We start from the raw sequence: 13957 nt of genomic DNA, 5'->3' as shown, positions 1-13957 counted from the left end.
ACTGCTGTGGTCATAAGTCCCCTAGAACTTAGAACTACTTAAACCTAACTAACCTAAGGACAGCACACAACACCCAGCCATCACGAGGCAGAGAAAATCCCTGACCCCGCCGGGAATCGAACCCGGGAACCCGGGCGTGGGAAGCGAGAACGCTACCGCACGACCACGAGATGCGGGCGATGTATATCTCAGATGTTACTTCAGTTGCTGTTCTTGTCTTGTGCATTTTTGTAACAAAGAGCCTTAAACTCTTTGTGTGCCTCCACAATCTTCGCCTTTCGATCAATTTGCTTGCTACTTGACGTATTTCTTATGGAGAGTGTCATCATAGTCGACGCGGTACTTCTAGCGACACCATTCTCACTACAGAATCTCAGTCAGCATGAGCCCAAATGTCGTGCTTGACCGATATAATGTTGCTAGGTAGGTCACCTTGTTGCAACATCGAACTCAGCGGTACTGCATAAATTCGTGCAGCAGGGGGCGAGGTGAGAGGTTCCATGCCATCTTTTGCATGTCTCCTCTCATTTTCATCAATTTTATTAATGTTCTGTGTCATTGCATGGCAGTAACAGACCGAATAAGGTTATTGTAGTGAGAGTATTTGTACTGAGAGCTCAAAAAATACTTTTCACTTGATTCCTAAACATGTTGTTTTACTTCCTTGGGTGGCCTGTGCGAGGTGAGCATCAGAGGACGCGGCACACTGCGTTTCCGGTTGGGGGCTGCACTTCCCTGAATTCGGGGGGGGGGGGGGGGGGAGGGGTCGTACAATAGGCTTAAGCGCCTGGCGGAACGACTGACGTCGGTCGAGTTTCGCCTATTGTATGCAGGACGAAACGATCTGCCAGACGTCTGTGTGTCACAGCAGTTTATGTGTTTACCGTTCCGGCGTCCAGAACGAAAATTCCTGACACCGACTTACTGCATTGTCCTCTTGATTCGGAGAAAACTTGTGGACTGTGCCCTTCTGAGTACGACTGTCTGGCACTGGATGGCCGGTGGTCTAGGCAGGTTGTTTTGATAGCCGGTCAAACGGCAAGTTCAGTGCCCTCAGCTGAATAGCAGAGGCATGATTGGTCAGCTTAAACTGAGGCTAGTTGACGTCATAAAGCCCTGCTCGAAATTGGAGGGAACGGTCACTATTGGCGCGAATGATGTTCTGAGACAGTGTGGGGGGAATTTTGGAATCAGAACTGAATGCTGATTCGCGGTTTTCGAGGAGAGTAGGGAGTTGAGCAATGCTTGCTTCGCTGCTTGCATCGCATCACAGAGGGGTATTCGGGATCTGATCTTCCTCGGAGTCAGACGGTCTTGCGACTTGGTCGCTCGTTTTCGGAAGAACTTAGAATTCTCGGACAGCCTTCGCGGCCAGGTTTGGACACAGAGTCGCTGCACGGCAGAAGTCGGCGCCTACATCATCAGGACGCTCCCTACCGACGACGTGCTGAACATTTCAGTACTGGTACAGTCTTTTGCGGCTCCGGCATTGTAGGACCTTATCAATTTTATACTGAATCGCTCAGCAGCATGCGCGCTCGCTTTGCTTGTTTCTCCATGTGATCCCATTTGAGCTCCCACTACTAATTGCGATACTGCTATATAGTCGGGAGATTAATATTTGATTCATCAGGACCTACAGTCATTATCGTCAATCTATTGCATCACAGAGAGTAGGAGCCCCTTGTTCACGAGCCAAATCTTATTCTCATAATATTTCAGTATACCCTATCCTTTAACTTACTGTGTGTGTCGACAGTCATGTGTATTTATGTCCTGATGTATAATAAATCTCATTGTAATATTTAATCCGCATATCATTTCGTAGATATAGGCAGAATCCCATTTCCTGTTGTTTCTTATGAAGTTCTTTTTTTTTAGTAGATTACAATTTTTATTAAATTATTGTGAGTGTGCACTCCTTATTTTACAACTAACAGGGTCCACCATCGTTTGCTTCCGTTACCATTGTGCTCATAATTAATTAGCTGGTAGATAAGGAGGGGGTCGAGTTCATGTCTCGTTCTCATGCAAAATTCGTCTGAATTAAAGAGGTATAAACTCTTCTCCACCCCGGCACCTCGAAACCACACTGACAGTGGCAGTGGTGTTTCAGGTAGTGGCGCATATGCGCAACTAGCGGGTCATTGTTGAGTATATTGTATTGTATTGTGCCGTATTGACCTGGGGATCTAGAAATGACGGAGAGGCCTTGTCCCCGCCGTAGCCCGCAGTGGTAGACAATCCCACAAAAGACTACAGCAGTCCCGTCACCTAACTGCCGCCCCACGCCAAACCCAGGGCTATTGTGCGGTTCAGCCCCAGTGGAACCCACCAGGAAGTCTCACAGCAGACGAGTGTATCCCCAATGTTTGCGTGGTAGAGTAATTATAGTGTACGCATACGTGGAGAAAGTGTTTGCGCAGCGATCGCCGACATAGCGTAACTGAGGCGGAATGAGAACCAGCCCGCATTCGCCAAGGCAGATGGAAAGCCGCCTTAAAAACCATCCACAGACTGGCCGGCACATCGCATCTCGACACTAATCTGCCGGGAGGATTCGTGCCGGGGACCGGCGCAACTTCCGGCCCAGAAAGCAGTGCGTTAGACCGCACAGCTAACCGGGCTGGCTTGCTTATTGTAAGTAGTGGATATTTTGTAACGAAATTATTCTCAGTCTTGCAGATCTACCAGGCCAAAAGAACTGTGCCAGACGAGGTCGCCACATGGAACTGTCAGCAGAGGTCACCGGTTAGAGGACACAGTAGGGCAACAGCTTTATGCTCCAAATCCCTCCCGGACTTTGTGTCACGGCACAGCTGGCTATTCCGTGTTTACTTCAGAATGATGCTGCCCAAGGAGCAGCGGGTAACTCTCCTACACACCATATGTGTTTCACCATCACAGGACGGGTACCTCGTTGTGGTTGGCATCCCCCATGTGACACAGCCGGGTGCCATGCGGATCCACAGCAGAAACGCCATTGTTGAATATACACACGCCACTGAAAAGGTAGCCTCACTGTCGGCTTACGTAACGAGGCCGGCGGGGCGGCGTACCATGGATATTCCGCGCCAGCATGGCAGGGCGTGCAGGCAGCCAGCCCAGAAGAATTCAAAGGCCAGCCGGCGACTGACCCGGTGTACTACGCAGAGCACGTGTTTCAATAGGGAACTTTTTAAATTTGCAACCGACTTTCTCTGGAGCCTCCTGGGGATGGATCTTCTGCATCACTGGCCCACAGCCTCCCCTGGGGCGTTATAGTACACACCTCCCCATACACCACAGCATCATTAGAAAACAGCTGCAGAATGCTGCTTACACTGACCGCCAGATCATTTACGCCGAGGTATCTAAAGTCATGGGATACCTCCTAATATCGTGCCAGACCTCGTTTTACCCGGCATAGCGCAGCAGTTCGACATGGCATGGACTCAACAAGTCGTTAGAAGTACCCTGCAGAAATACTGAGGCATGCTGCCTCTATATCCTTATATAGTTGCGAATGTGTTGTCGGTGCATAATTTTGTGCGCAAACTGCGCGCTCTATAATGTCCCGTAAATGTTCGAGTAGACTCATTTCTGGCGATCTAGGTAAGCAAATCATTCGCTTGAATTGTCCAGAATGTTCTTCAAACCAACAGCGAACCATTGCGACCAGGTGACATGGCGCGTTGCCATACATAAAGATTCCATCATTGTCTGGGAACATGGAGTCCAAGAATGGCTGCAGATGGTCTCCAAGTAGCCGAAAATAACTGTTTCCAGTGAATGGTCTGTTCAGTTTGACCAGAGGATCCAGTCAATTATATGTAAACACAGCCCACTCCATTACAGAGCCACCACCAGGTTGCTCAGTGCCTTGTTGCCACACTGGGTCCATGGCCTCGTTGAGCCTGTGCAGCACTCGGAGCCTAACATCATTTCTTACAGACTGAAGTCGGGACTAATCTGACGAGGCGACTCTTTCCCGGCCGTCTAGGGTCCAACCGATATTGTCACGAGCCCGGGAGAGATGCTGCAGGCGATGTCGTGCTGTTACCAAAGGCAATGACGTCGGTCGTCTGGTGCCATACCCCATTAACTCCAAATTTCGCCGCACTGTCGTAACGGATACGTTCGTCTTACGTCCCACATTAATTTCTGGCTTTTTTCACACGGTGTTGTTTGTCTTTTAGCACTGTTAACTTTATGCAAATGCCGCTGCTCTCGGTCGTTAAGTGAAGGCCGTCGGCCACTGTGTTGTCCGTGGTGACAGCAATGGCTGAAATTTCGTATTATCAGTACACTTTTGACACTGTGGGTCTCGGAATATTGAATTCAGTACCGCTTTCCGAAATAGAACGTTCTATGCATCTCGTTACAACTACAATTACGCATTCAAAGTCTGTTAATTTCCGTCACGTTGCCATAATTACGTCGGTAACTTTTCCACGTGAGTCGCCTGAATACAAATAACAGCTCCGCCAGCGCACAGCCCTTTTACTCGTTGTGTACGCGGTGTTACTGGCATTTGTACACGTTTAAATCACTACCTTATTATTTCTGTCACACTAGTTTACTTCATAATAGTAACTGCTACGACCACTCAGTGATTTTTGCCAACATAGCGGAACCCTCCAACAGTAGAGTACCTGAGTATGCGGTGTATTCCATTTGAATTCTCGTATTGCCCCGTTATTCATATTAATTTGCTCAACGACTATATTTTTGCACTAATCTCATTCTAAATGCTACCTCCACAACCGTTTGTAAACTGCTGTAACAGCAAAAGTCTGATGAATCCAGTCCATAAATATTAGACTTGTTAATTACGTTGTGTTTGGGAGACTTAACTCCATCATGTAATTTGAACTGATGAGGTGTGAGTAAGGAAGCACATCTTACAACCAGGTCCTGACGTGTTAAAGAACTCATTAGTTGGGTGGTGCTGGCCGGAGTGGCCGAGCGGCTCTAGGCGCTACAGTCTGGATGGATGTGTGTGATATCCTTAGGTTAGTTAGGTTTAAGTAGTTCTAAGTTGTAGGGCACTGGTGACATCAGAAGTTAAGTCCCATAGTGCTCAGAGCCATTTGAACCATTTTTAGTTGGGTGGCAGCTAGTAGTCAACATGTGACTCGTCCCCTGCGTTCGTTACTGGCTATTCACAGTGAATGCATAGGCTTTAAATTCGTTCACAGTAGCTCCTGGAAGCAAACGATCTCTGCCGAGGCGGCGATAATTCCTTGACATGAAAAGCAGAATATTTTGTAACTGAACGACATGTAACACTTATAAAGTTAATCTAGCAGGACGATCTCTGATACAATTTTAGATTTTAGTTCGTCAGCATGCTTACTAGATCTCTCTTGACCACTGTGCTGAGCAATTAAAAGCCGAGTTTAGCCTGGAGTTAAATCTCCGAAACACGTCGTAACTAGTTAAGGAGTGCTGTTGTTATATCATGAAACGTATGACTTCATCTGCTGAAATTTGGGTTACCGTGACTCACCTTCAATGGATTAGCGGTGAAGAATGTGATTTGGTGTCCTCTTTGAAGAAGAGCTGTTGTTAAGATTTGGAACGGCTTCTGGTGGCTAATGGATGGAGTGGGAGCAACTACCAATATTTTTGAAGCGAGGCACCCACCAAATAGCAGTGGCAATAGAAAGGAAGGCCGAAATACGTTTTCTGGAAACAAATGTGATAGTCACCGTTTTTATGCATCACATTTAAAGTAAGTAATCCTGTATAAATTACTCTATGTATTCCATCCATTTAAACTGTTTTATTTGTGATCCAAAGAAAAAAAAGAAATCTGTTACTTAGCTAAGTTGCAAAAACACGATGGTACAGTTGAAAGTATTTTTGCAGTAATCGCTTACACGATAGGTGTTGCTGAGCCAATATTATTCCCTGGTAATGGATACATACAGATCGAAAAAGTATTGATGGAACAGAAATTAGCCACTTTTACGATCGCTACTATGCACTTTACTACATAAGAAATTATACATCGCCGAAATGACCTCAACAAGTGGATGCAGACGTGGATGAAAGTCCCCTGGAAGTATAGTGAGCCGGGCCAGTTCACTAATAACTCTCTAGTTTTCCTTGTTGGCAGATTTAATCTACGAACAGAAATCTGCACAGTGCCTCATTAGAGGATCTTACGAGTTCATTTCATACGCAGTCGTAATCACTGGTTGAAAGTCTCCACAACGATTATCACCGCAAGTTAGAATATTGCCAAACCAACAAGTGTCTGAGTTATCGTGAAGAGAGATTGTCTCATTTTGAGACTGGAGACCGAAAGTAGTCTTCAGAATGGAAATTGTCATCAACTGATGAGAGTGGCAAAGGTATCTGTTGGCATAGGTCAGCGCAGCGGAATGTGTATCACAAATGTACAGAGTGATCCACAGCTTGCTTTACGGTTCTTCACATTAAGGAATTACTGTCTGTGTCACCCATAAACCTTAAACATACGATATTTGTATACTGTGATTCACCTGAACAGCCACTCCGTCTCATGAATACGTCGACAGTACTGCGTTCTTTGAACATATGTGTGAAATATGTACAAGACGAAACATTTTGTGGGTTCGAAGGTAGAAAGTGTCCCAAGTGTTTCTAAAGCCAAAATCCAAACAATCCAGTCTCTTGCAGCTCGAGTCATATGTTCGATTCTGGAGCAGGTCACAGTTTTCCACTGTCTGTGTCTCCCCTCCCTCCCAAATACAACATGGCTTCTCCTCACTTTTGACATGCCACATGTGTATACGATTTTAATAATAAGAACAATAAATTATATAAAATATTTAAATACAATAAGAATAAATTATTTACCCCGAACCTACTATCAGGTCATAGCGGCGCGAGGCGCATCTTAGGTGGTGGATAGGAGAGCCTCGCTGGCTGCTTGCCGGCGGACTTTAGGGGAATGAAATAGCTCTCGTGGACCAAGCACACCCCGAAACTCTGGAACCTACAGTTCAGCTTTAAGAATGAAATGAAGAAATACATTTCCTCCTTTCGAAGTTTATATAACTTCTGAATGTATGATGGAAACGTCACAGGAATAAAATATTCCAGAGAGCGTCCTGAGAAGAAAATCTTCATTCATTGTAGGTGGTGCAATTTATCCTGCGGATTCTGTAGAGTCCAAAGCAACATGTAAGAATTAGTCGTCAAAATTAAAACCCAAAAAGAAATACTTTCTTGGATACTCCGAGCAGAAATTCCCTTTTAAAAATGGAATACTTTAACAACTACGAAAAGTTTTGGATCAACAAAGAATTTCCATATTAGCATTACAAGAAACGGTATTGATAATGCTGCGGAATATGAGAACTATTGCATCTTTAAATGAAAAGTGGGATGTAGTCACAAATGAGGTATACCATATTTAGGGACGGCATCTTCCCTCAACTATAAAGTGTTAGATACGGTGACAAACTTTAATTTTCTGTCAGAAAGACTGTCACCTTCTAACACTGCGGTGTGGAAACAAATATCGCACGCCGATTAAGTGCATACTCCTTTAAATAAAGGCAATAAGAAGAACCCAACTAAGATGGAACTTTTGGGAAACTTTAGGAAGTATCTAAAATATGAACTAAAAGTGTCAAATTAATGCTAGGACATTTTAACTCTGAAATTGGAAAAGAGAAAGCTAGTCGCGAAACCGTCAGACATTGCCCAGCACAGAAAGATTCAATAGAGATTGTGAAAGGTAGATAAGTACATGCAAAGCTTCCAACAAAAATAATACTTCAAAAAGATATTCAGACAGCAAAAAACTTGGAGGTAACCAAATTCAAATTTAGGAGCGTTCCAAACTGATCATATTGCGATTTCAAGCGGAAACGTTAAATAAAGAACGTCTAGGTGAATAACGGAGCAAATATTGAAACAGACCATTACTTGACGATAATTAAGGTAAAATTTGTTCTCCAGACTAAGAGCAAGGAAAATAATATATTTAAAACTGACCTAGAGAAATTACGAAACAACAAATAAATCTTCCACAACAAATTAAACAACTTAGAAATTGGTGACTGTAAAACCATTAATTCCAAAATAATAGATGCTGCCAAGGAAACAGCTCCCCTGAAAAAGAAAGAAGCTCGGATGACGGAATTAAGAGTGTGAAACTTCCTTAGAGGAAAGGTTAAGAACGCGGAAGAGATGGCATTCTAAAAAGAAATTAGTTGATTATGTGGGATTCATAAACCATAGAAAGCGAATGGCTTGATGCTGAGATCAGAAATTTTAAAATGTTCTTCTACATGATATTGAAGAAGACTTCGCGAAAAATAACATGTGAATTTTTTTAAACTTTGGAAACTAAATTAACGAATAATCAAGCACCAAGTCTATGTTTTAAAGAGAAAACGGCAAAGTAGCCACAAAAAATATATATTTTGACAAAACAGAACCTGAAAATGTTTTTCCATATTCACAACCTCCGGATAGTTATTCAGAATATAATTTAGAAATTCAAAAATGAAAAGGCTTCTCAAGACGATTTAGCCATCGTAAAAATATGGAAAAAGACCAGCGCTGATGTGACTGAAAAACTTCGAAGAATCTTGCAGAAAATTTGTGAAACTGAAAAAATTCCAGAAGAATGGAATTGCGCTCTCAGACATTGCTTGCAAAAGAAAGGAAACTATAGACTGCCTTTAACGGCTGTTAGTTACAAAATCCTATCCAAGGCCGTTCTAATAGCTTGAGAGCAATTAGACCATCAGATCGGTGAATACCAACGGGAATTAAAGAAGGGCCGCTGCTGAGTTTATGAATTTGAAACAAATCGTAAAGAACTGTTGTCCAAGAAACAAAAATATCTCCAACAAAGCCGACAACTCCACAGACAGAGAAACAGTCTTCAGTACAGGGCAGACTAAAAACCTTTAAAAATAGTTAAGGAAATACTGACAGAAACAAAGTCCAAAATAAAATTCCTTGGAGAAATTTAGGAAGCATTTGAAATCAAAACTGGTTTAATGAAAGATGGCGGTCTTTCCTCAATGCTCTTCCAACTGCGTATTGGAGAAAGTAATAAGGCGTGGAATCTCGAACTTCAAGAGAAAGGAATCCAAGAAATCAATTTGGGATATAAAGATTGTAACGTCAAGCCAACTGTCTTACCTTTGCACATGATTTAGAAATATTTTCAATAAAATCGATACAGCAACTGGGAAAATTAACCTGTTGAAAGAGAGTACGGAAAAGGTCCGATTACCAATCTCTTTCGAAAATACTGAATTCATAACGTACATTAAAAATGCTCAAAAAATTCCTAAGCACACGTCACGGTAGGCCCAACACATTGAATAAATTTACTTAGGTGAAACAAACGGTCTAGATGAAGAAGGAAACAAAAACAGAGCACATAAGTTGGCAATTGCTTCTGAATTATCAAGAACATACTCAATAAAAATTATTCTCAATAGAAACAAAAATCCAACACTACAATACTGTCATAAAACCGGAGTGAGTTAAAGCAGTGGAATGTTTTGTCTTCAACAGAAAGGGTGAAACTGGTGAGCTGGAGAAGAAAAAGACAGGTACTGTGAAAAAATTTGGAAGTGCGAGGAAGAGAAGCAATAAAGAAATCTATGCCCAAATTTTAAAAAAAACTATGTAGTACTCTCAGGAAAAGGAGAATTTCATTGTACGAACACCAGAAAGATTGAACCCAGAAAGAATATTCGACAATTTCTGAAAAAATCACAAAAAGTAAATCAGTCAAGGGAAGTGAAAAACGACTTAGCAGAAACTAACGTTGCCAAAGCAGAAATTGTATACAGGCTAACTTTCCAAAACAGGGTTAGGAAGTTCGGAGGCTTTCAGAAAAAGGTGGGAAACCTCATCATTGTGTAGTCAGATGAAAGAGGACAAGATCACAGTGAAAGAATGAAGAAATACTCCAAAGACCGAAAATCAAGAAAGAATACAAAATCATGACGAAGTTACTTCACGTGGTCCATGTATGGCTGAAATCGAAGAAACAAGGTGACGAAGAAATTATTAATTACGATAAAATGTGTAAAATATTTTAATGTAATAATTTGTTTACATCAGTGAACTGTAACTGCTTTAGCGTAACGTCCAATAATATTCGATTGTAGGATGCACCACTGGTCAGTTTCGCTAACGTGCAATGTTATAGTCTTATTAATAATCAAAATATAACTCTAGATGACCGCGTTGGCTCATTTTATAAACGAATAACCGAAATCCCGTTTTATAGAGGAATTATCAATTGGCTGAACACAGAAATTTTCAATCCGTCACAATCCTTTTTGCCTCTAGACTTACACGGGGCTTAACCTTGACGGCATCATTCTGTCTTTCCGGATTCAAGTTCTTTCTTTTCAAGTTCTAGAAGAAACATATTTTACATTCGTATATTCCCTACGGATTCCTACATCTGGTTAACAAATGTCTCTCGTTGCTCCCCCACATCGACGACCTCTGTGTTTTCTACAACTCCTAGATCGTAATCGGCTCACTATTAACCTACAGGCCAAGCAGTCAATCCATAAATATTTCACAGGTCTATTTAATTCCAAACACAATACATCCGCAAGCTTTAACATTTTGTACATGGCTCGCGTAGCAACCATAGCCTTCCGGCTTTATTTTAATGTACCTCTACCACAAGATGCAATCCAGTTGTCTGTATTTCCTTATGAAGAAGACGTTAATGAAAGCACTGCAATTAACAACGTGACATTACGGCAGTCCTGCTTTTAAGGCACGAAATACAACGTAATAAGTATCTATTATGTCGTTTCCACCCCAAACGTCGAAATTTTGTATTTCATTTCTTCTTTGTAGAAACCCGATGGGCTTTCCACCTGCAATTTTCCTCCTTTTTAAAAAATCTGACATTGTCTGAGAACAATTCTTCCGAAAGCTGGCGGGTTTTTGACGACACTGATACTGGTTCTTTCGACTACTGGTTCTCCTCATTTCAAGATGATATTGATGACTTACTTTACTTGAAAAAAAGCTCGAGTTAATATCATAGTTTAATCGTTAGAATGAGTGAATCACGGACCTCGAAAAAAAAAAATGTGCCGTGCGTGTAGCTCAGGGGTTGAAGAAGGCTCCAGGCAGAGTTATAGGTAATAATTCGACACTATAAACAAGCAATGGTTGCTTTTCCAACGTTATCTAAATTTCTCACACTTGTTCCATAGTGTCTGCGTCTATAACATATGCTTAGAATGAGTGATAATGTACTGAAGAGCGTGAAGGAAAGTGAAGAATAGGTACATTACCAGAGGCGCCGATCATCATGTTCCCGTGTGACATTGAACCTCGTGCAGATACGAAGTTCGTTAGAAACAACCAGTTTCTTGCTCCGGATTAAATATGTTTGTGTTGGCACTTGTGTGATTCTTGCTGCTTCGTACGACCCTGACACTCAGAACGCAATCGTTGCTCCCCTATAAGAAGCGCACAACTGCTGGACAGATACTGACATTCCTGGATCCAGCTCTTTCATCTGTCTCCTGGAGGCTGCAATCGTGTCTGCTCCAGGCTCCGCTGGAGGAGCAGCGCGCAGGCGCGTGCCCTCTTAATGCCGCACGTGTGTACAACGTGGGTGTCAAAGTTTATCGCGGCAGCTGTTTGTTTCCCTCCGTCCCAGAATCCCACGCCCCGTTATTGCCAACTTTAGTGGAATTTACATATTGAAGTGTGGCACTACCAGCTATTACCACCCACATGAGTCTTGTGTAACGAAAATTGTATGAGGTTTTTTACTGTAGTTCACTAAAATTCCACTACTTATCGAGAGTGTGCAGCACAGCTACGTGATACTCCGCAAGCCGCTTAACGGTGCGAGCCGGAAGGTACTTCTACTAACACTAACTGATTCCCCTCCCCCCCTTCCTTTTTCACTCGCGAATGTATTAAATCAAATGTATCGAACTTTCTTGTCGAGGCCATTTCGCGTTATACATGTGGGAAGGGGGGGGAGGCAGGGAGGGGGGGAAGGGGGGGGGGAAGTAGTATGTTGTCCAACTTGTCCCGAAAAGTACAGTCTCGAAATTTTTATAGTATACCTCTCCTTGATCTACAAAGCCTCTCTTGTAGCTGTGCCAATGGAGTTTGTTGAGCATTTCTGTAACACTCTCGCGTAGACTAAACGATCCTATGACGAAACACGCTGCTCTTTGTTGGATCTTCTCTATCTTTACTGTCGGTCCCACCTGCTGAGGAGCCCATATGAATGAACAGTATTCAAGAATTGTTAGAACATGTGCTTTAAGCCACTTATTTCGTGTATGAGCTACATTTACGTAAGATTCTCCCAATGTATCTGTCTGGCATCTGCTTTTCCTACTTTTCGTTTTATGTGGTCACTCCACTTAAGGTGGATAGTTACTCCAGAAATTTTACAGTGGATACTGTATCCAGCAGTTTGTATCAATAGAGGAAGTGTAAAGTAGTGGAATTCTTTTCCCATGTATGCATAATATGTTACATTTATTTACGTTCAGGATCAACTGCCAGAGGCTTCACCATTCAATCCGTTTCATGTCGTTGACTTTCCCTTTCTGAAACCTACTTGTTGGAATCCCAGTACTTTCTCGACATGTGGTGTTAGTCGCTTCAGTAACAACATGCTCAAGAACTTATATGCTGTACATAGTAGTGTGATTCCTCTATAGTTTCCACATCTCATTGGGTCTCCTTCCTTTAGTACAGGGCAGATGACAGACTCCATCCATTCTTCTGGGATCCTTTCCTTCTTCCAAATTAAGCAGATTAAGTGGCATAGTCTCGCTTGCAGAGTAGCTCTTCCCTCCTTCAGCATCTCTGCAGGTATGACATCGGTCCAAAAAATGGTTCAAATGGCTCTAAGCACTATAGGACTTAACATATGAGGTTGTAATGTCTCTTGCAGCGATCTCTCCGCGATATTTTCAGAAATTTTAGAAATTACATAACTCAGTATGTATCTCGAAATCTCTCTTCTTATCTTACCGCTTCCTAAACTTTAATATACGATGATTATCAATGCAAAGTAGTTTCAAGCCCTATTATTCCTTGGAGCGTCCATTTACTCCATGGAATAGCTTCTCTGCTATCTGTTTTCTCTTATGAAAAGAATGAGGCAATGCTTGCCGATTAGCCGTGAAAAATGAAGGAGGATGTATATGTATGTATTGTTGAGCTAGTCGCCATCTTGATGAGATTCTGTATGAGAAGGAATTTAATACATGAACTAAACTAAAGTAAGTGTGTTCGCGTATTATTTAACAGATTATTATTGACAGTGTCTGCTTACTACGCTGTGTTGCACGGGATCAGTGGGGAACGTCTGATTTACACTGGACGAACCTGCCGTTTTGTATGCTCAAGATATCCAGTTTCTTTCAATAAATAGGCTAACACGGTCTTACCAGCAGATCTCCGGTCTTCCCCATGTGATCACCGAAAGTTAATAATTATTACAAATGTTTTCAGGAGATCGACTGACAATTTTCGTCGCACCGAGACTTCGAAATTGCTTCACTGCCTTATGGAATTTAAGTTAAGCTCAATTTAATCATGATAGAACAGTATTGAGCTGTGTGAATGTGATAAGCCTGCTTTGTGAATGAAAATTCCCTTAATATACGCATGTTTTTACTATCCTGATCAGTGAAGCTAAATCAGGCCGGTGTGAGAGAGGTTTTTAAATTTTTTGAATACCACAACAAGAATATTAAAAGGTCATCAGTCACCTAGACTTAGAACTGTTTCAACCTAACTAACCTAAGGACATCACACAACACATCCATGACCAAGGCAGGATTCAAACTTGCGACTGTAGCAGCAGCGCGCTTCCGGACTGAAGCGCCTAGGACTACTCGACCACAGCGGCCGGCTATGCCATCTGTTCCTGGTGCTTCCCCCTCTTCAGCAGTCTTATGGTCGCTCTTACCTCTTCCATGCTTGGTAGATCATA

The 13957-nt window shown here is 42.5% G+C and overlaps 1 protein-coding gene across 1 annotated transcript in view; it reads right to left on the bottom strand.

The window, feature by feature from the left end:
* LOC124776002 (UDP-glucosyltransferase 2-like) overlaps positions 1-11529 on the bottom strand; it is an 83866-nt gene extending 72337 nt beyond the window's left edge. The window contains exons 1-2 of the mRNA XM_047250844.1: positions 11277-11529; positions 5492-5670 (exon numbers count right to left, since the gene is read on the bottom strand). Of these exons, the coding sequence (XP_047106800.1) occupies positions 5492-5670; positions 11277-11310 (213 nt within the window). The 5' untranslated portion in view covers positions 11311-11529. The remainder of the gene's footprint in view (positions 1-5491; positions 5671-11276) is intronic.
* Positions 11530-13957: the final 2428 nt, after the last annotated feature.

The sequence above is a fragment of the Schistocerca piceifrons genome, chromosome 2 (genome assembly GCF_021461385.2).
Source record: "Schistocerca piceifrons isolate TAMUIC-IGC-003096 chromosome 2, iqSchPice1.1, whole genome shotgun sequence".
NCBI lineage: Eukaryota > Metazoa > Arthropoda > Insecta > Orthoptera > Acrididae > Schistocerca > Schistocerca piceifrons.
This window is presented reverse-complemented; position numbering and strand designations above follow the sequence as displayed.